This window comes from Orcinus orca, chromosome 9, assembly GCF_937001465.1.
Source record: "Orcinus orca chromosome 9, mOrcOrc1.1, whole genome shotgun sequence".
NCBI lineage: Eukaryota > Metazoa > Chordata > Mammalia > Artiodactyla > Delphinidae > Orcinus > Orcinus orca.
In genome coordinates, this window is record NC_064567.1 from 12,464,454 (window position 1) to 12,488,639 (window position 24,186).

Genomic DNA, 24,186 nt, shown 5'->3' on the forward strand with positions numbered 1-24,186 from the left:
GAGAATTTGGGGTCGACAGGCAAAATATAAACAGACTGAATATCAGATGATGTAAAGGATTTTTAATTTTGTTAGGTCGTGTTAATGGTATTGTGATTTTTAAAAATTCGTTAATCATTAAAGATAAGATACTAAAGTATTTATGGGTAAAATGACATGAGATATATCTGGGATTTGCTTTAAAATATTCCAGAAAAAAAAAAAGTAGAGGAGAGAGATGGGATGAGATTAGCAAAATGCCGGTATCTGTTGAAGCTGGGGGACAATACAGGGGGATTCGTTGCACTACTCGAATTTTTATGTTTTAAATTTCCATGATAAAACAATGTTTAAGTAGCCCTCTTTGCCTTAGGCGCCCTAACACTGACTTTGTGCCACTCAAACAGGACACAGCACGGAGTGCCTTATTCATCCATGATAAAAGGAGCTGCTCTTTCCAATGTGTGCCAGGAACTGTGGTGATCTCATTTAAACGTCACAACAATGTTGTGAGATACTGTGTGGATGAAGAAGAGTGACGTTTAGCAAGCTTGAAGAACCTGCCCAAAGTCACACATCAGCAAGTGACAAACGCAAGGCTTGAACCCAGACCCAGCTGACTCAGAAGGAAGCCCGATTAGAAGCACGACATTCTATCATCCGTCTTACGCCCTATGGGGCTGGAGGCCTAAGACAACCTCAGTTTATAGTTCATCTCTCATGCTACCTAAGACACAGGAGCCATTCTGAGAGGTGACGAGGAGGCCCTGGTTTTGAATCGGGGCCCTGACACTGACCAGCCGTGTGACCCTGGGCAAATTACTCAACCTTGCTGTCCCTCAATTTCTTCATCTTTGTAGGGCTATTAATCTCACACTAGTATGAGATTAACAACCATCTCACGAAGTTGTTAGGAAGATAAAATGAGCTAATAAATGTAAAGTGCTGAGAACTGACACATGGCAAGCACTGATTAAGTGTTAGTGATTATCATCATTATTGCCACTACGTTCTCAATAAAACTGAATGACACTGAACACACCCCTCAGGCCAACTCATAACCATTTAGTTTTCCTTCTAAGCAACTGTCTGACCACAGAACTTGAAAGGTGGGCTCCCACCAATGCTTACAATATAGTAATCAAGATTAATGTTCCTCTGTTCAGAGGGGAAAAAAAAAACTCCAGTATTAATAAAAACCTAGAGACCCATGGCCCAGGACCATTGCTATACAGTAAGTCCCGTACATATGAACGAGTTCCGTTCCGAGAGCACGTTCCTAAGTCCAATTTGTTCGTGAGTCCAACAAAGTTAGCCTAGGTACCCAACTAATACAATCCGCTCTATACCACTGCTTTTACACTTCCTTCCGGACATCCCGGGGTTAAAATAAAGATCCTATACTACTGTACTCTACACTGTACCGTACAGTACACAAAAACACAGCCACTTGTAGAGGATGCACGCGTGTGACGATGTACGCCAGACTCGTGAACTCACTCACATGACGGAACGTGTGCATGCTTGTTCGCATCTTTGAAAGTTCGCAACTTGAAGGTTCATATGTAGGGGACTTACTATAGTATCACAATTGCTTTGCAAGTTTCACGTTAAGGGAGGTATAGTGTTTGTGGGATTTAAGATTCTCCGAGAAGGAACCAGGGGTTCTGGCTGAGAGGCTAGACGCTCCACAGAAATAAACAGGAGGGAGTCCTGGGGCACAGGCCAAGGCGGGTGGCAGAAGTGGTGCCAGAAGCAGAGCCAAAGGCTGAAGCTGAGAAACAGGAGCCAGAACTAAGCAGGAGCAGAGCTACGGCCAACTGCTGAGCCACGAGGATGAGCTGAGAAGCTGCGGAAGGGCTCACCGGCCAAAATCACAAGCAGAGAGGCCAGAGCCAGGGTGCGCAAGGACAAGGCCCCCAGTGATGAAAGGAACACTCTGAGCTCAAATGAGACAGACAAGGGCTCCGACACGGCTCGCGGCTTTTAACTACTTAGGCCCCGCCTCTTCTGTGGTTACGTTCTGTCACGCTTGAAATTACACTTTTCCAAGCTGTCGTGTTACCCATGGAAGGTGAAATAAACAAAAGGCTGAGATCTCATTACACCATCTGGCAGATCCTCGTCTTCCTTCCCCATTGGCTGTCTCTCGAATCACTCATTGCCCAGTTACCAGCAGTAATTCGTTTTAACTCCCAAAGTAACTGAGTATACATTATATCAAATTAATTCACAATTACTAGCGTGTATTGAACCCTGGTATCAATCAAGCACTATGCTAAGAGCTTCCCAGTTATCTTAATCCTTCAATGGTCCAGTAAGGAACTGGTATTATCCCCCCTTTACAGATGAACCTGAGGCTTAGAGCGCCCAAGGTGACACTGTTAGAAGTGCCTCCTTTCTTACGTCACTCTCTGTTAGCAGGCTCCTTGCTACTGAAAGGGCTCCAAATGAGAGAAGGACCATTGCAGGTAACTGCTGACATGATGAACTGAACAACCTGAAACTCGATCTCCCCCAGGGAACCCCGAAAGCTTGGGAAGAGCAGTTGAAGAGGAATGAGCAATACTTAAATTCTCTTTACTTTCAGCAAAGAGGGTCATTTCCTCCTCTTCAGTTGCTCTTACCAGAGTCCTGAGAGCAGCCTCTGCTGTTCCTGTCAACTGCTGCGACCTGCCGTGGGGGAGATGATGCAGAGAAAAAAATCTCACAGGTTCTCTTCCTTGAAACTGAGGGGAAGGGAGAAAAAAAGGAGAGGAATTCCCACAGGAGAAGAAAACTTATAAATACAGCAACATGAAATGATGCCTGCAGATAAAGAATACCTGTGCCAAAAGACAAGTTAAAGACAGCAGCCAAAACTGGGGCAGATACAATAACATATGCAATTTCTTCCAAAGCTGTCTTAGAAAGAGCCTTGTTTCCTTAAAAGCAAACGGAAATTTACTCTATCAAACCATGGTCGCTATTAAAATCAACACTGAAATACAGCCAATTATTATTACTGGCATGTGAATCCTGTATCAGGAGACACTATTTTCCTCTCAAAGGAAAGAAAAAGTCAAATACATATAATACAATAATTTGCTTGCTTTTTAAAATTAGAAATATAAAATATTATGTTCACTATTATGTTCTTGTTAGAAATCAAGAACAAGGAACTTAAAATTCTATAAGTGTAAAATTATAATTATTTTATGCTTATCTTCTAGAATACTACCCAGCAAAAAAAAAAAAAAAAAAAAAAGGAATGAACTACAGATAAATAAAACAATATGGATGAATCTCAAAGCCATTATGCTAAGAGAAAGAAGGCTTACAAAAAACAATACAGGTTACGTTATATGATTCCATTTATATAAAGTTCTAGAAGTGAAAAAAAAAAAAGAATCTATGGTGGGGAAAAAAACAGAACAATGGTTGCCTCAGGGTGTGGGGGACAGGGATTGACTATGAAGGGACATGAGGAAAACGTCTGGAGGGGTGGCAGCGCTCTCTATCTTACTAGGAGTCTGGGTGACACAGGTGTATGCATCTGACAAAACACAGTGAAAGCAGGCTTAAGATTTGTATATTTCATTGCATGTAAATTTCATAGTAAGGGAAAAAACACTATAAACAAATACTGAGCTCTAATTACTGATATGCATGGTCAAGTATTCAGGTGGAAGTACACTGATGTCGACAAATTATTAATACTTGGAAATGCATCAAAAAGTAAGACTGAGAGGAGGATGGACGGATGATAAGTGATGAAGCAAATACAGTAAAATCTAGAATCCAAGTAGTAGGTAGGCAGGTGTTTACTGTAAAATTCTTTCGAGTTTGCTGTATGTTTGAAGACTTTCGTAGAATAGAGGAAAAATAAATGTACTCATCTATAAATTACAAACAGGTAAGGAAGCTAAGAAAAGGCGGGGGGTAGAAAAGTGAAAGGCAGAGTGAAAGGGAAAGAACAGTGAGTAAAAGGGAGAAAAGGAGAAGGGGAGTCAGACCAGTATATGAAAGGCCCACAGAGACCAGCTAAGAGCACGAAAGAACAACCAAGAGCACCCGGGAGGTTCTGAAACGAGGGCTCTGGTCCCTGGGCAGATGTGTCCAGTTTTCACCTTGTCTCTACTAAATGCTAATAAATGTGTTCTATTTAATAAAGGAGCTTTATTCTATCCAGTGAAAAATGAAACGAGAACATAATAGAACAGTTCTAATAAAGTTATATGAAAGGCATTTAAAAGTTAATGTCATTTAATAATTACAGCAGGATTTATATATTAAAGTGAGCTTTATTTTTCAAAGTTGTCAGGAGCAATGCAAGTACATAGGATTTAGAACATGATTAACCTGGGTCCAAATCCCAGTTTCACCAGTAAGCAGAAATATGACTTTAGACAAGTTACTAATTTCTCTGAGCCTCAGTTTCCTCATTTATATATGGGAATAACATTACCTCTCTCACAGGGCTATTTTGAGGATTAAATGAGACCATGTATGCGCACGGCAACAACTAGCCCAGCACCAGGTACAGCGTAATTATTTAACACAGGTTGTTTTCCTTTCCTCTTATTCTAATAATGCCACCATTAACACAGCTTTGTGACATTTTTGAGCTGTTGGCCAGGTGAAGAAGAGCAAGTGTTCCAGGCTGGGGGAAGAACACAAGCAAAGGGAGAGAGAGGGACAACAGGAAACAGGTCTTTTTCCAGATTTCTGGAACATAGAGGTTGAGTGTAAGGGTGATGGAGGGAGGATGAAAAGGAATCAGAAAAAAGCTGAGAGGAAGACAAGGCAGGATCATGAAGGGCCTTTTATGCCATGCTAAGCAGTTGGGTCTTTTTCTTCCAGGCAATGGAGAGTCACTTACAGGTTGTCAGTAGAACAGTGACATGATCAGAGTTCTCTTTTAGAAAGAATATTCTGCTGGCTGGCTGCATGGTACAACTCCAGGGACACGACTCACATAGGATGTCAAGAGAAGCAAGACATGGACTAAAAAGCATTATGACTCTGAAATCTTAAGTACCACACCTGAAAACCCTAGTGTAGTTATGATCACCTAAGAAGTCTACAGAATGAGGATAGGACCTGGGACACCAACCTTTAAGGGACAAGCAGAACAAAAAAACACCCTAAAGGTAACTGAAGAGGAGATGATCAAAGAGAATCAAATGTGGCAGATAGGGACTCAAAGTATCCACTTCATTTAACAACTAAGAGGCTGTTAACAACCTCGTCAAGAACAGGGTCAATCAAATCATGGGAACAAAACCAGATTTTACTAAGCTTACTCTAAAAGTGGAGGTAGAGGCTGCAAGTGTGAGGCAAGATCTCAAGAATGGTATAAATGGAAGAGAGAGAGCAGTAAATAAATGGGGACCCACAGCTGAGATGACACGTTAAGCTAGGAAGAGTTTGACAAATAGGGGGAAAGAAGTAGGAAGGATGAGATTCAAGATACAAGCGAGGAAAAGGATAACCAATGAAGGAGGAAGAATGGGATGCAGATCAGGGTTGGAGGGGTTGGCCTTGGGCAGGAGGATGGCAACCTCATCCAATGAGACAAAAAGAAGAGGAATGTGTATGCAGGGGTAACTGCCCAGTGTTCTTTATTTTGTCTTTGAAGTAGGAGTTAAGGTTGTCCAAGAATGAATATGGAGAAGGTGAAGCAGGAAACTGAGGAAATTCATGATTATTTCAAAATAAGTTTGTGAAAATGGAAGAGTCACCTGACTATGGGTTTAGTGTGTCATTTTCTTCAGGAGGATTCAACAGCCTGGGTTTGTGAATTCACAAGTGGCCAGTCAACAGGGTTGAGATTTTGCCCTCTGAGACTTCCCTTCTCTTGTTTGTTCCTTCCTCCATAAATACAATATGTCTCAAGTACCTTCTATGTGCTGGGTCTTGGGGACAACACTAAGAAAGACAAACAGGGCCCCTGCCTTTAGAGTCTTATAATATAAGAGAAAAAACACAGAGAACAAAAAATTATAATAGTAATAAGTATTATGTAGAAGTTCACAATACCATGGAGAAAAGGTAGAAAGTCTGCCTAACCAAGACTGGAGGCGACAGGGAAGAAGGAACATTTGAGACCTGGAGAAATGGTAGTTGGCTGGGGAAGAAGAGAAGGGAAGAGAGTTTCAGGAGGGAACGTGTATGAAGGCCCTCTAAGGAGCCCTGAAACAAAAAGGACATGCCACTTTGGAAGGCCTGAGAGTTCTATATGCCGAAGTGTAGAGTGTGGCCGGGCTAGTTAGAGCTGTCTACAGATGGGGCCAAGTCATGTAGAGTTGGTAAGAATTTGGGATTTGAGTCTAAAAGCAATAGCAATTTGCATTTTTAAAAGACTGCTCTGGCAGTGCTGTGCAAAACAGATTAGAAACAGGCAAGAGTAGATACAAGGAGAACAGTCAGAAAGCATTTAGTAAGAATCCAGGCCAGAGATGATGGTAGTGAGCACAAAGGCGGCAACAGTGAGGAAGGACAACAGAAATCGAACAAAGTAAGTGATACAAAAGAAGTAAAATCACTTAGAATGTATAACCTGAATATGGGAAATAAGGATGAAGGACGAATGGAGGATCACGTTCAAATTTTTAGTTTGGGAAACTGGATGGTGAGTGGTACTAATCACTGAGAAGGAACCGGTTTGACAGGAAAGCTTTGGATTTTATTTTTAGTCTGTTGAGTTTGAGGCACCTAGGAACCAACCAAGGAGACAAGTTAAGCAAGCAGCCGAATGCACGTATAGGTCTGGAGCTCAGAAGAGGTCTCCATGGAAATACAAACCTGCGGTCTGTCTACCTACGGCTGACAATAAAGCCACTGCGAGCAGATGAGATCATACAGGGAGGGGGTATAAAGTGAGCAGAGGGCCTAGGGCAGAGTCTTAGAGAACTACTGCTGTAACCCCTGAGTAGAAGGGAGAAGTAAAAGGTGAGAAGGAATGGCCAGAGGAGTAGGAGGGAAAACAGATACCTGGCAGTCAGAAGCCAAGGAAAACAGAAGTGTCTCAAGGAGAGCCAACTGTGTCTAAAGCTGAGCGGTCAAAAAGGATGAGTAATAAAACTGGCGCGACTAACTCAAAGGAGACCACACAGGATGCAGAATGGGTAGGAGGCAGGGAAGCAGAGAGAACCTATTCAAAAAGCTTAGCTTAAAATAGGAGGAGGAAATGAGAGAGTGAAAAGGCCAGGGAGGACATACGAAAAACTGTGATGAACTGTGTGATGTGTTGAATCAAGGAATCTAGGACAGGAAGAAAGTGAAGAAGGCAGGGGTGAGTGATAGATTGGGAAGAAAATGGAGGGCCCAAGGGACAAGAAGTCTTGATAACACTGAAAAAGAGGAGTAAAGGAAGAAAACTGGAATAATAGAAGGCCGAAATGAGAGAGTCAGATGCTTAAGTTCCATTTTCAAAAGTGGAACAAGGACAAGTGATGACAAGGTTTAGCATTCAACCAGTGAGAATGGGGAGAGTTGAAAGAGGGCAAAGTATTAAAGTCCCAGGAATAGATTAAGTCAGGGAAAGGAAAGACAAGGTGTTGTTAGGTGGGATGTTCACATAAACACTCAGGGCATTCAGAAAGATAACAAGATAACAATGCCCTTTTCTCTTAAAGAGAAAAGGACATTGATAAGCCAGGCACCAAAGCCTAAGTCTAATGTAGACGAGATCCCAGAAAGCTGGGTGGTTTATGGTTTTATAATATAGCCAGATATTATGAGCCTCAAAGGAGAAAAGATTTTTATAAGAAGATGAAAGAGTAATGGTTTGGAATAGGTACCGAGGAGCTCGGAGAATGGCAACCCCACCTCACAACCCATTTGAAGAGGAGGGCAGCTTCTATTCAAGACAGCTGCAGGGTAAGATTTTTGCAGGGAAAAAACTAAAATAGTATTATAAAAAATAATGTGAGGACTGTTATGTGAAAAGTTTGGGATTTTTTTTTTGTAAAGACAATAGAAGGAAACTACCTCAACATAACAAAGGACATATATGAAAAGCCCACAGCTGACATCATATTCAACAGAGAAGACTGAAAGCTTTTCCTTAAAGATCAGCAACAGGGCTTCCCTGGTGGCGCAGTGGTTGAGAGTCTGCCTGCCAATGCAGGGCACACGGGTTCATGCCCCGGTCTGGGAAGATCCCACATGCCGTGGAGCGGCTAGGCCCGTGAGCCATGGCCGCTGAGCCTGTGCATCCGGAGCCTGCGCTCCGCAACGGGAGAGGCCATAACAGTGAGAGGTCCGCGTACCGTAAAAAAAAAAAAAAAAAAAGATCAGGAACAAGGGAAGGATGCCCACTCTTGCCACTTCTATTAAACATAGTACTGGGAATCTTAGCCAGAGCAATTAGGCAAGAAAAAGAAATAAAAAGCATCTAAATTGGAAAGGAAGAAGTAAAATTGTTTGCAGATGATGTGATCTTACATGTAGAAAACACTAAAGAGTCCACACAAATAAGCTATTAGAATAAACAAATTCAGCAAAGTTGCAAAAGTGTGCAAAGTTTACAAAATCAAACACAAAAATCAGTTGTGTTTTTATACACTAACAGTGAACAATTCAAAAAGGAAGTTAAAAAAAAAATCCCATTTACGGAACAGGATAAAAAGCCCAGAGATAAACCAACACACCTATGGTCAACTAATCTATGACAAAGGAAGCAAGGATATACAATGGAGAAAAGACAGTCTCTTCAATAAATGGTGCTGGGACAACTGGACAGCTACATGTAGAAGAATGAAATTAGAACACTCCCTAACACCATACACAAAAATAAACTCAAAGTGGATTAAAGACCGAAACATAAGACTGGACACTATAACACTCTTAGATGAAAACATAGGAAGAACACTCTTTGACATAAATCACAGCAAGATCTTTTTTGATCCACCTCCTAGAGTAATGGAAATAAAAACAAAAATAAACAAATGGGACCTAATGAAACTTAAAAGTTTTGGACAGCAAAGGAAACTATAAACAAGATGAAAAGACCACCCTCAGAATGGGAGAAAATATTTGCAAACGAATCAACGGACAAAGGATTAATCTCCAATATATACAAACAGTTCATGCAGCTCTATGTCAAGAAAAAACAACCCAATCAAAAAATGGGCAGAAGATCTAAATAGACATTTCTCCAAAGAAGACAGACAGATGGCCAAGAAGCACATGAAAAGCTGCTCAACATCACTAATTATTAGAGAAATGCAAATCAAAAGTACAATGAGGTATCACCTCACACCGGTTAGAATGTGCATCGTCAGAAAATCTACAAACAACAAATGCTGGAGAGGGTGTGGAGAAAAGAGAACTCTCTTGCACTGTTGGTGGGAATGTAAATTGATACAGCCACTATGGAGAACAGAATGGAGGTTCCTTAAAAAACTAAAAATAGAATTACCATATGACCCAGCAATCCCACTACTGGGCATATACCCAGAGACAAACATAATTCAAAAAGACACATGCACCCCAATGTTCACTGCAGCACTATTTACAACAGCCAGGTCCTGGAAGCAACCTAAATGCCCATCGACAGGCGAATGGATAAAGAAGATGTGGTACATATATACAATGGAATATTACTCAGCCATAAAAAGGAACAAAATTGGGTCATTTGTAGAGATGTGGATGGACCCAGAGACTGTTATACAGAGTGAAGTAAGTCAGAATGAGAAAAACAAGTATCGTATATTAATGCATATATGTGGAATCTAGAAAAACGGTACAGATGAACTGGTTTGCAGGGCAGAAATAGAGACACAGATGTAGAGAACAAACGTATGGACACCAAGGGGGGAAAGCAGGGGCAGGGGTACTGGTGGTGGGATGAATTGAGAGATTGGGATTGACATGTATACACTAATGTGTATGAAATAAATAATAAGAACCTGCTGTATAAAAAATAAAATAATTCAAGAAAAAGGGGAAAAAATTTTTTTAAATTCCATTTACAATAGCACTGAAAAGAATAAAATATTTAGGAATAAATATTTTAACCAAGGAGGTGAAAGACTTGTATACTAAAAATGATAAAACACTGCTGCAAAAAATTAAAGAAGACACAAATGAATGGAAAGACATCCCATGCTCATGGATTGGAAGGCTTAATATTGTTAAAATGTCCATACTGGGCTTCCCTGGTGGCGCAGTGGTTGGGAGTCCACCTGCCGATGCAGGGGACACAGGTTCATGCCCCAGTTCGGGAGGATCCCACATGCCGCGGAGCGGCTGGGCCTGTGAGCCACGGCCGCTGAGCCTGTGCTCCACGGTGGGAAAGGCCACAACAGTGAGAGAACCGCGTACCGCAAAAAAAAAAAAAAAAAAAAAACATACTACGCAAAATGAGCTACATATTCAATGTAATCCCTATGAAAATTCTAGTGGCATTTTTGAAAAAATAGGAAAAACCATCCTAAAATGCATATGGAATCTCAAAGGGCCCTGAATAGCCAAAAGAATACTGAAAAAGAACAAAGTTAGAGGCCTATCACTAATTTCAAAACATATTACAAAGCTACAGTAATTAAAACAGTATGATACTGGCATAAAGACAAACATATAGATCAGTGGAACAGAACAGAGAGCCCAGAAATAAATTCTCACATATATGATCAAATGATGTTTGACAAGGGCACCTAGGAGACACACTGGGGAAAGAACTCGAAATGGATTAAAGACCTAAACCTAAGACCTAAAACTATAAAACTCCTAGGAAAAAAACATAGCGGGGAAGTCTTTTGACACTGGATTTGGCAATGATTTCTTAGATGTGACACCAAAAGCAAAAACAGACAAATGGAATTACATCAAGCTTAAAAACTTCTGTGTAGGGGCTTCCCTGGTGGCACAGTGGTTGAGAGTCTGCCTGCCGATGCAGGGGACACAGGTTCGTGCCCCGGTCCGGGAAGATCCCACATGCCGTGGAGCGGCTGGGCCCGTGAGCCATGGCTGCTGAGCCTGCGCATCCGGAGCCTGTGCTCCGCAACAGGAGAGGCCACAACAGTGAGAGGCCTGCATACCACACACACAAAAAAAACTTCTGTGCATCAAAGGACAATCAACAGAGAGAAAAAGGTCAATCTATGGAATAGAAGAAAATATTTGCAAATCATGTATCTCATAAAAGGTTAAAGAACTCCTACAACTCAACAAATAACCTGATGTTTTTTAATGGGCAAAAAACTTGAACAGACATTTCTCCAAATAAGATAAACAAATGGCCAGCAAACATATGAAAAAATGCTCAGTATAACTAATCATTAAGAGAAACGCAAACGAAAACCACAGAATGCCATATCGCACCCATTAGGACGGCCAATATCAAAAAAAAAAAAAAAAAAAAAAAAACCCAGAAAATAACAAGTGTTGATAAGGATGTGGAGAAATTGGGATTGCAAAATGGTGCAGCCACTATGGAAAACAGTATGGAGTTTCCTCAAAAATTTTAAAATAGAAATACCATCTGATCTAGCAATCCCACTTCTGGGTATATACCTAAAAGAATTAAAAACAGGATGTTACAGCCATATCTGCACACCCAAGTTCAATGTAGCATTACTCTCAATATCCAAGAGGTGGAAGCAACCCAAATGTCCATCAACATATAAACAGATAAAGAAATGTGGTATATACATACAATGGAATATTATTCAGCCTTAAAAAAAGAAGGAAATCCTGCCATATGCTACAACATCAATGAACCATAAGGACATTATGCTAAGTGAAATAAGCCAGTTACAAAAGACAAGTACTACACGATTCCACTCATACGAAGTATCTAAAGCAGTCAAACTTACGGAAACAGAAAACAGAATGGTGGTTGCCAGGAGCTGGAGGGAGGAGGAAATGGGGAGTTGTATTCAGTGGGGATAAAGTTTCCATTTTGCAAGATGAAAAAGTTCTAGAGATCTGCTGTACAGCAATACGAATATATTTAACACTACTGAGTGTACACTTAAAAATGGTCAAGGTGGTAAATTTTCTTTTAGTGTTTTTTTACCACAATTTTTTAAAAGGGGGAGGGAGGGGTGCTAAATAGCACCAGAGCACGCGGAGAGAAGTCTGAGAAAAGGAAGCTATGCAGGACAATGGGGGGTTGCATTCTGAGTAGTAACCTTGAATGTCAAGGGTAGAGACAGAGCAAATGATGCCTCCAGCCTCCTGCTACACTTCTAGTTCAAGCTGTTTCAGATCCAACTGAGAATGAGGCCTCCGACGTGCCACAGACTTAATGGGCCTTTTTTAAAGTCTCAAGACTACGCTGGCGAGAAATTATTATGGTACCTTAAAGACATCCTGAACAGGGGACACGGTTATTTCCTCACATCTTCACCCAGCAGTAGCAATGGCAATAATCCGCAGCAGGTGGGAGGTTCTCCCGCCTTAAGCCAGCTGTGGCCTGGACTGGGTGCTCCTAAATAGGAAATCCTCGTTCCTACCCTGGCAGGAGGTATAAGGAGCCTTTCCTCGAGGGCTTAAATGTTACGGCTCAAATTTGCCGTAAAATGTTACGGAAAGACCCGAACGTACTTTTTGGCCAGCCCAATAGTTTGAAAAGGGAGGAAAAGCCAAACATTATATGCTCCGTACACAATTTGTTAAAACATTTCCTCTGCCTTTCTCTTTTTTATATATTAAAATTTTAAGATTCTTAGGTCTGTTCTTTATACGCTAGCTAATGGAATTCAAGTGCTTAGCTTTGAGAAGACTTAGAAAGAAAAGGGGGGAATGTTCCACCTTCTCCACACCTGCAAAAAGTAGACACCATGAGCATCATAAATTATCTCTCATAGTGGTGAATTGAGAACGTTCACAGAAGTACCAGTGTGACTCTCCTTTCCAACGTGGAGACTTCCATTATAAAGCCTGTTCAGTTTTCTGTTTAACAAAGCAGTTATTCGGGACACTCGGATGTCAGAGAATGTTGCTATATATTTAAGACGTAGCCCTGAATCCCCAAAAGACTGCAATTTGATCGGCTCTCTTAGTAATCTGTATAACTTTTATATAAAAGCTGTTTATTTAAATCTTACTACCATGTGAATCCAGAAGAGGAGCTCTGGCACCTTCTTCTCCCCACAGACCTGCAAGGCTAATAAAACCCAAGACTGCCTGGAATTCCTTATTCAAACAAAAGGTCTGAAAGTCTAAGTTTCATTTAAATCAACTAATGGGTTCATTAGTTTTGTTGTTGCTAATGGGTTAGATGAGGAAAATCACAGGGGTTGCAGGTAGCAGACTCAGTGTCTAGCAATGGGCACTATTAGAGATCAAGAGACCCTAGCGGAAAACGGAAGGACCACCCAAGGACACGTGTGAGTTCCAACCCTCTACTATTACTAGGGAAGTCCCTTGTCTCTCTCTAGGCGGCCCTCAATTTCTCCCCGTTCTGATCTCGCTGCAGTAATCTGTGTCCACTGAAGTACAAGTGTTAATAGCTCTATACAGTTTCCATCTTTCAGAACTGGGTACAACAAGAAGCCTTTGTCTTTGAGGTTTTAACATTTGCTTTCCTTTTACAACACACTGTTTTACAGAGACAAGCACAGCTAAACAGGATTTTAACCGTAGGCCCTTTTGAACTGTTTTGTTGTTGCATGTGAAGGTGGGGGGTATGGGAGCTGTCAGATATTTACCAGTGTTTTCCATAGAGCCAGTGGCCTCCCCATGTCATCAGGCAGATCCCAGCTGTAGTTTTTTTCCAATGATTTCGAAGTGTTTTAAAGAACACAGTCATCTTCTCTTAGGGATTTGCTAGATTAGTAGAGGCAGAAAAGAAAAAAATATAATTGTCCAAGGGAATCGTGCAGAGTCCCTATGACTGTCTTCGGTTCTTTCATCCTCTCCATGTTTTCCTTCCTCCCTCCTTTTCCTTCCTAGTTACATCACCTTCATCTCCTCACCCACCCACCCACCTACTCTTTCTTTCTTTCCTTCCTTCCTTCCTTCTTTCTTTCTTTCTTTCTTCACTTCTTTCCACCTAAACTACACTTTTTTCTTCTCTCATCACTTTTTCTTAGAAGGAAGGGGGAGAGAAGCAGGAAGAGAAGGGAATTCTAGGTGTCCTGTCTTTGCTTTCTCCTTACAGTCATTATACCGCTATTTAAGAGTATCTGCTTATCTGGGAATTCCCTGGCCGTCCAGTGGTTAGGACTCGGCACTCTCACTGCCAGGGCCTGGGCTCGATCCCTGGTCGGGGAACTAAGATCCCGCAAGCCATGCGGCACGGCCAGAAAAAAAAAAAGGAAAAATAAAAAAAGAGTGTCTGCTTATCCATTATATATAAAGTGTATATCATCAAATTAGTAATCAAACTAGTAATGTAAAGGGATTATTCAAAATAGGAGAAAACACTAGGCCCTCAATAGAACATTCACAGAAAACTCAATGAAGAGGAAATGCACATAGCTCTGTAAAAATGCTCAACTTCCTGAGTAATCAAAACATGCAAATTACAAAGAACTATCACTATTCACCTATAAAATTACCAAAATTTTTAAATGATTCTACTCACTGATGACAAAACGAGATAGACACACACTCCTATACGGAAGGCAAACTAGCGTAACTTTACTCAAAAACAAAGCGACCATATAAACCTATTCTGTTTCTTTTTGTCACAGCACTTATCCTGTGATGATCCTTATGTGCTAGTTTGTTTACTAACTTACCCCCCTGGAATGTAAACTCCGTGAGAGTAAAGATTTTGACTGTTCTGGTCACTGCAGTATCCCTGTGTCTAAAATAAAACCTGGCACATAACAGCCATTCGGTAAATAACTGTTGAATGTGATGGGGTTCAAGACATGCTACCCCAAAATATGGCACCTTGCAGAGTGGATATTTTAAGAGGAAGGAGTTCGGGGAAATGGCAGAAGCAGGAAGGTCACCCTGCCCACCTGCCCACCTTGCCCTTCTTCCCTGAAACAGACCATAAAACCCTCCAGTGAGATGTGCCTGCCCTATACCCAGCAGGAAGGATCCATTTGTCTCCAAAGAAAAAGGGATGCCAAGAAGAATCCTAACACACAGGCCTTGCTGTTTCCCATTTGCTCTAATTACCTCATACCCTTCACCCTATCACGCTCCTCCACGACTGTCTAAAATAAAATACTCGGGCCTGTTTCCTTGGGTCTTCATTTCTCTGTGAAGGCTCTCGTATCATGTAAAACATATTGAGTAAACCTGTATGCTTTCCTCCTGTTGATCAGTCTTTGTCAGTCTAATTTCCAGACCTAGCTAGGGACCCTATGAAGGTTAAGGAACACTTTTCCCCCCACTACATTAAATTTTTTTTCACTAAGAATTTTTGTTGATGTGGAAAAAACTAAAAATATAATGTTAGGTAAAATTAGCAGGATTAAAAAGCCTTATGGAATTGGTATTTACCAATTATGTTCAAACATGAATATAAATGAAAAAAAAATACCAGTAGAAATAAACACACAGAAACTTTAAGGAATTCCCTCTTGATTGTGAGAAAATGGGTGACATATATTTTACATCTTAAATTGAAATGTATTTTCTAAATTTTCTAAAAATAAATTATTTTCTAAACAGATACAGAAAATTTTTATGACTTTGTGTGCATGAGGTAAACAGACCAAGAAAAAAAAATCTTCAGCTTTTGGTGAAGATTCTAGTTCTTTTATTACTCCCTTTAACCACGAAGACTCTCTTCTTGACCTAACTTTAATCAGGCTCCTCTGAGCTCTGCTGGACAAGGCCCTAGCTTGGGCTTCCCTCTCCACCCTTGTAGAATCCAGTTTGAGCAAGAATCCCACTTAGTTTAGTGAAAATCCCCCACCTCCACCGTTGGTATCTGACCACCCTGGATATCTTATCACCCTGGTCTGCCTTCAGCAAGAACTCTACTGAGTCAGCCTAACAAGAATTCCCCTTAACCCTGATGTTCCCTCTTAGTAATTTTCCATCCACTGATGCCCACCCTGCCCCTTGGCTATAAACCCCCATTTGTCCTCGTTGGAGTCAGAGTTGAGCCCAACCTCCTTCCCCCACTCTAAGACCACCACTGCAGTGGTCTCTACATCCACCCAGATGCCTCTCCCTACCCTTGAGTAAAGTCTGCCTGACCATTCTTTAACAAGTGTCACTACATAGTTTTTTCTTTAACACTACCATTGCTTAAAATTCCTCTCGAGGCCAGACACATCCTTATCACCAGCAACAATGAAGCCAGTGCCCGGAAGCCCACCTGCCTGTGAATCAGAGCCACAGTCCAGGATGGTACATAAAGGAACCCAAAGGCACACGTGATGATTAGATGCCTCCCCATCGCACCCTAAAGCACGCGTTCTTTCAGCATGCTGGACTCTGTGCTGGGTGCTAGGCAGAGAAGCACAAGCCTCTATTCTCAAGTGCTGGCAACTGTTAAACCCACAAGTGCAAAACAATTACACAATTTATGATTGTAATACAGTGGGAAGGATGTTGAGGGGTAAGTCATGGCTCTGTCAGAAGCCACAAGAATGACCCAATGTAGACTGGAGGTGACACGGTGGTCCATGGTTGGGGGAAGTCTTCCCAGAAGGCGTGACATTTACCCTGGGTCTTGGAGAATGAGGAGTACCGAATGAGAAGCTAAAGAGATTGATGTGCATAAAGGCATAAATGATAGCAAGGTATGTTCAGGGAAACACAGGTGGGGAGTCAGGTATAAAGAGCAGTGTAAATATGGAAGGCGAGAACAAGGCCTCTCAAACTCTAGTGTAAAACTTGTTAAAATGCAGATTCTTGGGCATTACCCCCTGAGATTCTGACTTGTTCTGGTTGGGCTGTTAGTGAAACTGAGCAGGACCCTGTGGGGCTCCTGGGCACGAAAGCCTTTCTGTGTCTCCCATTTCTAGACTTTCCGAGTTCCAAAGGGCAGGTTCAAACAGTTGCTAATCAGGGAAGGGAAGGGATACAGAGACAAGGGAGGAACAGTCAAAAAACAGTAGTGCAGCCTTGGGGCAGGGTCCTGGTTCCACCTCAAAGGATACACATAACAATATCTTTGAGCTCTTCCACAGAAATAAAACCCCCAACTAATGGAAGACGGTAACTACTTGATGAAGCAATCTTCATTTCAGAGAGGTCACAGCTTAACAACCTCGAGAATCACAGAAGCTCATCAGAAGACCACCTGAGGCCAGATTAAAGGAACGCAGGCCCTGCGCACACCCTGAGCCTGATAAGCAAGCCCGCCCTTGAACCATTGCTATAAAACTCCTCACCAAATCCCCCTGGGTTGGGACACACAGTTTTTTGAGGGCATGAACCTGCTGTGTCCCTCTCTGCCTGGCAAAGCAATAAAGCTATTCTTTTCTACTTCACCCAAAACTCTGTCTCCAAGATTCAATTCGGCACCAGTGCACAGAGGCCGAGTTTCTGGCATCATCATCTTCATTATTAATGAGTACTCCCACGCTTCTAGTGGAGGTCAGCACCACACTTTGAGAAATAGTAGTCTGGAGACAAAGGATGGGGAAGGTCGGGGAGGTTCAGAAAGGATCAGGAAGGACCTTGACTCCACGCTAAAGACTTTGGATGTTACATTGAAAATGATGAAAAACCTTGAAGGGATTTAAGCAAGTGAGTGATAGGATCACATTTGGACTGTAGAAAGATCACTTTGTAGCAGAATGGAAAATGGGCTGGAAGAAGCTGAGCTAAAAGCTACAGAGAGCCGGTAGCAAGTTCTACCACAATCTCTAGGCACATAACGAAGGAAGAAGCAAAGGAGACAGAGAGAGGATAGATGTGGCAGATCTTTAGAAAATAGAATCTAGCAGCCATTGGTGATCAACTGATTGTAGGAGGTGAGAGAAGAGGAACCAAGCCAGTTTTGTACTTGGGCAACTTACTGAATAGTGATTTCAATCATGAGAGTTGGATTGTAGGTTCATGAAGAAAAGTGTTGGAGATATTGAGTTTGAGATGCCTGTGGAGCAGCCAATGGAAATGATCAATGGATGTCTGGACTTAGCAGTCTGAAGCCAGAAGAAATTGTCTGGATGGAAGATATAAATTTGGGACTCATCAGTGTGAAGGAGATAAAGTTGGAGTACAGATAAAATATCCAAGGCAAGGACAGAAGTTAGAGAACAATCTAACAGTCGTTAAGAGTCTGTTGTAAGGCCACCCATGACCCACTGGAACTCCCTTTGTGTCAATGGGTCTGCGTATTACAAAACTACTGTGGAAACATGCAGGTAACCTAGTGTAGTGGAAAGAGCGCTGGTCCAAGGGTCTTGAGGCCTAGATTCTAGTCCTACTTTTGTTACTTACTGGCAGTGAGAGCCTGGGTAAATCATTTCACCTGTCTCTATGTTCTCATTAGTAAAATGAGGATACACCTGCTCTGCGTAACTCATTTGGCTGCGAAGATCCCATCTGATGGGGCTGTGAATGCACTTTCCTCCTTAGTAAAATGAGGATACACCTGCTCTGCTTAACTCATTTGGCTGTAAAGTTCACATCTGTGAGGGGTATAGATGCACCTTGTAAATTTTTCCGGATTTAAGTCATCATCAAATATGTAATATATTAGCTAGCAGTGTATATGCCTTCTAAGTACCCAACAGAACTCTTATTCCCCAATCTCAGTAAAAACTTAAATTTCTACTGAAAAAAAAATGTGGCACCTAATAGCCATTCGATAAATAACTGTTGCATGTCCCGTCCGAAATGCATGGGTTTCGTTTTTTTTTTTTTCCCAAGAACTCCCCAATTCTGATTGTATTCGACCCTCCTCACCATGAGGCGGGGCTTTTCTCACGAGACTTGGGACCCCACAATGGGCAGGTTCTGTCTGTGCATCTCTAGCAAACAGAACCTAGTAAACCACCTGGAATGAACGAACCAATCAACCAATCCATCAAGCGATCAGAAACCATTCGCCCCATTTTGCAAATGAGTTAGCTGAATCGCTCCCCCCGGCCCCAAGAGAAGTGGGTAAGGGTCACGCAAGTTCAAGGCAGCTCTGGGGCTAGACCCCAGGCCACCAGCCTCCCGCGGCGGCACCAGGAATCCCGCCGTCCGCAGGGAGCCCTCCCCCCGCAGGGAGCCCTCCCCGCGCGGTTCCGTCTGGCCCTCGCTCCCACCCTCCGCCCGCACCCGGGTCGCGACGCCCACCCCACGCCCCGGGGCCCTCCCCGCCCGCCCGGGCGGGGTCCCCGAGCCCCGCTCCCGGCTCCCCGCCCCGGCACTGCAGCACTCACCAAGACGGGTCCAGCGCGCAAGCTGCCTTTCCTGTGTGCTCGCTCAAGATTCCCCTGCTCTTTGAAGGGAAACCGCTGCCGCCGCCCTTGGGTTCCGCAGCGGGTTCCTGGCGCGCAAGGAGGGTGCGGTTTGCAGCGGCTGCCCGAGGCGCGCCGGTGTGTATGTGTGTGTGTGGGGGGGGGGGGGGGGGCGGTGCCTTCAGTTTTCGATCGCTCATTTATTCATCCATTCAGCCTTATCATCCATCCCTCTGTCGCTCAACAATATTTTATGGAAAGCCTACCAAGACAAACACTGTTTTAGGACCTGGCACTAAATCGGAGAATAACTAAATGAACAGGGCAATTTCAGGTAGTGCTATGTACCACGAAGAAAACGAAAACAGGTGATAGAAAAGGAGTGGGGTGGGGGGAGAACTATTTTAAGTTAGGCCGTCTAAGTTAGGCCTCTCCGAGGAAGGGGCAATTAACCTGAGACCTGAAGGCGAGAAGCCGCAGGTCAAGCAAAGATCCAGAGGAAAAGAGAACCTGAAGGAGGGCACGGCCAGTGCAAAATCTGTAAAGCCTGAGGCAGCTTACCAAGTCGGGGGCCAGTGCGAGTGAAGCAGAGACAACTAAGCAATAAGAGGTAGCGATGAAGCCGGAGGGGTGGGCAAGACGGGCCATGGTGAAGACATTATATGGAATGGGATGGGAAGACCCTGAGAGGATTCAGTCAGGGGAATGACCTGATCTGGTTTGCATTTTAAACACCTCTGGCCACAGTGTAGTGAATAGATTCTAGAGAGCCAGAGAGCTGCAGAGAAGCCAGGGCCCATGCTGACCACCAGAGGGCAGTTCTAATTCTCTGTCAGCCTCCCACCAGTTCCCCCACCCGCACGTGTGCTGTGGGGACCATACCAGTCAGTCAAGGTTTCCTACTTTTCTTCTCCCATCCATCATTGGATCAACCAACATTTGCTGAGTGCTGCGCATGCGCTAGGCACAGGGGATGCACTCCTGTGCAGCACCCACCCCCGCCCATTGTCCCTGCCCTCATAGAGCTTGCAGTCTAGTTTCCCCATTTACTGCATAAAGACACGCATCCTTACTATCGCCCCCCAGATGACTGTTTTAAGAGAAATGAGAACCACCGACGAGATTATGGTGCAGTAAAGCATACTCGGCTGGGTTCTAATCCTCAGGACCCCACACTACCAGTAGGGTGAACTTCCTAGCCCTTCCACCTGTCAATTAGGAGACTGGATCACCGTAAAAAAAATCTCTTCTAGCTATAAGATGTTGTGATATTCTAGGTATGAGAGACAGTTATTTTCAACTCTCCTTTTCCAACCATCTAAAACATTTGCATTTGATAATGAGTTGCTGAACTCCTTGCCTGCAGGCTATAAAAATCTGCAACTTGATGCTGCATGGTCCAATGGGCAGACTAAGCTTTAGGGTTTCAGCAAAGTGAGAAAAGTTTGGCTTAAATGAATTTTCCATAATTTTCCAATCAGAAAATGAAGAAATATAGAAAGAAGCTTTTTCTTAAAATATATATCTATACTTTATATATAGATGTATATTTTGTGTATGTATACTTTTTATATATGTATATCTTTTCTTGTTGTTTTAGGGCTGATTTTATTTTTGTTTTGGATTACACAGTGACAGGGAGCTCTACACTCATTTCTGTCTTTAGGGTCAACAAAGAACAGAATCCAGTCTCGCTGGGACACCTGCATCACGTGTGGATGTGATCTGGCCACGCTGAATGTGCTCGTGTGCATGCTGGCCTGTGAGCGCCCCTGTGAGGACAGCTGCGCAAGCATGGCCGTGTATCTGTGCACACGGTGCGGATAGTGTTATGGCAGTGAAAAGAGGCCTCCCTCTGTGGTCTGTGACTTATTGGCACAATTGGATGAGAGCATAGCACTGCCCAGGCTGCAGATGGGTATTTAGTGTGGTCTTTACGCTGCACTTAGCCAGTGCGGGAAGGCAGCAGTGTCCAGGAGGTAAATGTATTTGCACCTTTGGAACCAGGTGCCTGGACTGGAATTCCAGCTCTGCCACATACTAGCTGAGGGAGTTGAACAATACCTTTCATTTCTTTGTACCTAAGTTTCTATAATGATGATGATAATAACTGTATCTACTTCAATGGATTGTCATGAGGAGTAAATGAGTCCATACACGTAAATCCTTTAGAAAAGTACATAGAGTTAACACTCAATAAATACTTGTGGTGTTTTTGTTTTTGTTTTTTTCCTGTAGCCACTGCCTAAACCTCAAGCAACTACCAGCTAACCAGAAAATCCCTGGGATCCACCAGGTACCCTGGAAGGAAGAATATGTATTTGGCACAACTGGGATGAGCTGAGAGTTTCAAGCCCACCGGGAGCAGGCCATCCGTGCACATGGATGGAGTGCTAGTCGGCCAGGGCGAGAATTCTGAGTACCGACCCCTCCCCAATCCACCCCCCAGGGTCACTGAAGACAGGAGACAGGAACGTTAACTCACAGAGGGCTGATGCCAAAGAACCAGGGCTGGGATGAGATTTCAGATCCCCTGTTCAAAACGGAGGTCACAGCTTTGACTCTCCCAAAGCTCTGGGGAGAGGGCGTGAGGGTCTCACCGGAAGGTAACATCTGGATGGGGTTGAGCTGTGGGAAAAGAAAACTCTGGTTTTATTTGAGTGAGAGCCACGCACTGTTGAAAAGCTCAGGCATCACAAGGCAGATGCCCAGAATGCCTGTCAAGAAGGGTGACAGGCCTCTGCCACCAGGGAGAAAAGAGTACCCCGCGGGGGAGGCAGTCCCTCCAGGGAAGGGAGAACAAGGGCATGTGGAGGGTCGTGTGTCTCACAGCCCACCTCACTCAGGACTAGTCGAGTCGTGTTCATGAGACCATTAGGGAATATTTGTTAGTTTTCTTTACTTTATTTCTTTAATATGAAGGCTTTAATTCATTGTGGCCAGTGTGGCAGTAATTGGGAATGTTGGTGTCAGGCTGTTGAGTTCCCAGTAGAGAAGTCTCCCAGGTTTTTATCTGGATTCTCAGACTAGAGAAAATAAGACATCTCCGCAAAATAAAGCCTCAGAATTACATCTGCAAAAGAGAGGAGTGTAGCCATGGTGTGGGGCATGTCTCTGAGAGAGACCTTTGTGTTCCCTCCTTAAATTGCACGTTTGTATAAACAGGAACAATAGGTCATATGGCTCAGATAGGTCACCTGCAAATGGGAAAATACCTGCATCAAAATGGGAGTGAGCCATAAATTCATCTCTGAGGAATTAACTGTACCCATCACACGACACATGTATTTCCTGACACTGTAAAGCATTACTGAAGCAGCCCATTTATTTTTGAAATGATATAATTTATACTATTAATATTTTTGCTGTAGAAACTGCCCTGTTTTGGCCACATTGGTTAAGCCAATGATTGCCCCTTCGTATCCTTTCTAGAGGCACACAGTTGTAAATAAATAAGTGAAGGATTATCCCTGTTTCAGATGTAGAAAACAGATGGACGGATGCCGGGGTTGGCGGGGGAGGGGGAGGTGGGATGAATTGGGAGATTGGGATTGACATATATACACTACTATGCATAAAAAAGATAACTAATGAGAACCTACTGTAGAGCACAGGGAACTCTACTCAATGCTCTGTGGTGACCTAAATGGGAAGGAAATCCAAAAAAGAGGGGATATATGTATACGTATAGCTGATTCACTTTGCTATACAGCAGAAACTAACACAACATTGTAAAGCAACTATACTCCCCCCCCCCAAAAAAAAGATCAGAAATTGGAAAAAAAAAAAAACATTATCTGTGTTTACAGAAGTTAACCCCACCCACATCCTGTGGGGGGATAGAGTGGAAGCCACATCCTACACATGTAGTCTGTAAGGTCACAAATGACACTAAAACATGGTAACCTCTCAGAGGCTCTTTTCAGGCATCATGACCAGGGCTGAGCAGTGGACATGGAGATGCGCCACCTGGATCCCCCTTCGAGGAAAGACCTGCTGTCCCAGCTGCCAGGAGCACTGTGCTAGACAGCCCCTGCAGGGGCAGCCTCCATGCAGCGAGCCATCTTAACCAGTGTCACGCCCTTCTGGAAGTGACCCACATCTAATGACCTGACCCAGGAGAAAGTACAACAGCTTTGTCACTTTAGACCCAAATAAGACACCTCTGACCAGTTATCCTAGCCCCAGAGCTCCTCATGGGGTCAGCTGCGGCTGTCAGGCTGCATCATAGCTCGGCTTCTCCCTCTACTCCATCCTGCTTCCTTCTCTCCCTTTTTGCAGGTGTTGATTCTGAACGCTAAACACTGTATGCCAGACAGCGTAATAACCCCCCCCCAAAATGTCCGTGTCCATCCCCAGAACCTATGAATACTCCGTAGATGTGTTTAAGTTAAGGATCTTGAGATAGGAAGAGTATCCTGCATTATCCAGGTGGACCCAGTATAATCCCAAGGATCTTTATAAGAAGGAGACCAGAGATCAGAGAGAGAGAAGATGTCGCTCTGCTGGCTTTGAAGGTGGAAGAAGGGGTCACAAGCCAAGGAACGTAGGCAGTCTCCAGAATCTGGAAAAAGTAAGAAAATAAGTTCTCCTTTAGAGCCAGAGAGCACACAGCCCTACAGACCCATTTTAGGTTTCTGACCTTCAGAACTGTAGGATAAGAAATGTGTGTTGTTTTAAGCTACTAAGTTTGTGGTAATTTGTTACAGCAGCCAATAGGAAATTAATACACACTGTCATAGAATATGCTTCCTGGAGAATCCAACCTAGACAGGTTGATATTTCAGTACTTTCAGTGAATCAAAATTAAAACTAAATTATTTTTCTGTCTGCCATTTTGTTTAGGGCCATTTGTGCAATCCCTCACCCATCCCCAGAGCAAATCTGTAGTGCCCCCTTTCCTTCTCTCTGCTCATCCAAATCACATCCTTCCTGCAGCCTTTCCTGAGAGCTACACCCT

The 24,186-nt window shown here is 43.2% G+C and overlaps 2 protein-coding genes across 11 annotated transcripts in view; one reads left to right on the top strand and one right to left on the bottom strand.

Moving 5' to 3' along the window:
• AGK (acylglycerol kinase) overlaps positions 1–19,343 on the bottom strand; it is an 85,987-nt gene extending 66,644 nt beyond the window's left edge. The window contains exons 1-2 of one of the 10 annotated variants that reach the window (XM_033432313.2): positions 19,209–19,343; positions 13,623–13,740 (exon numbers count right to left, since the gene is read on the bottom strand). In XM_033432313.2, coding sequence (XP_033288204.1) covers positions 13,623–13,723 — 101 coding nt within the window. In that variant the 5' untranslated portion in view covers positions 13,724–13,740; positions 19,209–19,343. Of the gene's footprint in view, positions 1–13,622; positions 13,741–17,852; positions 17,978–18,744; positions 19,106–19,208 lie in introns of those variants that run through there. The other 9 variants (XM_033432317.2, XM_004272129.3, XM_033432319.2 and 6 more) reach the window with 9 other exon arrangements.
• On the top strand, positions 18,195–21,053 carry LOC125965448 (uncharacterized). The gene is made up of 3 exons (XM_049715000.1): positions 18,195–18,200; positions 18,981–19,368; positions 20,893–21,053. Exons 1-3 carry the CDS (start codon positions 18,195–18,197, stop codon positions 21,051–21,053), a joined length of 555 nt encoding a protein of 184 aa, XP_049570957.1.
• Positions 21,054–24,186: the final 3,133 nt, after the last annotated feature.

Excerpts from the sequence above, each read along its gene's own strand:
- LOC125965448 (XM_049715000.1), top strand. Across the intron at positions 19,369-20,892 it reads TGCCCGAGGCGCGCCGGTGT|GGTCAACAAAGAACAGAATC; the intron begins GTATGTGTGTGT and ends TTCTGTCTTTAG.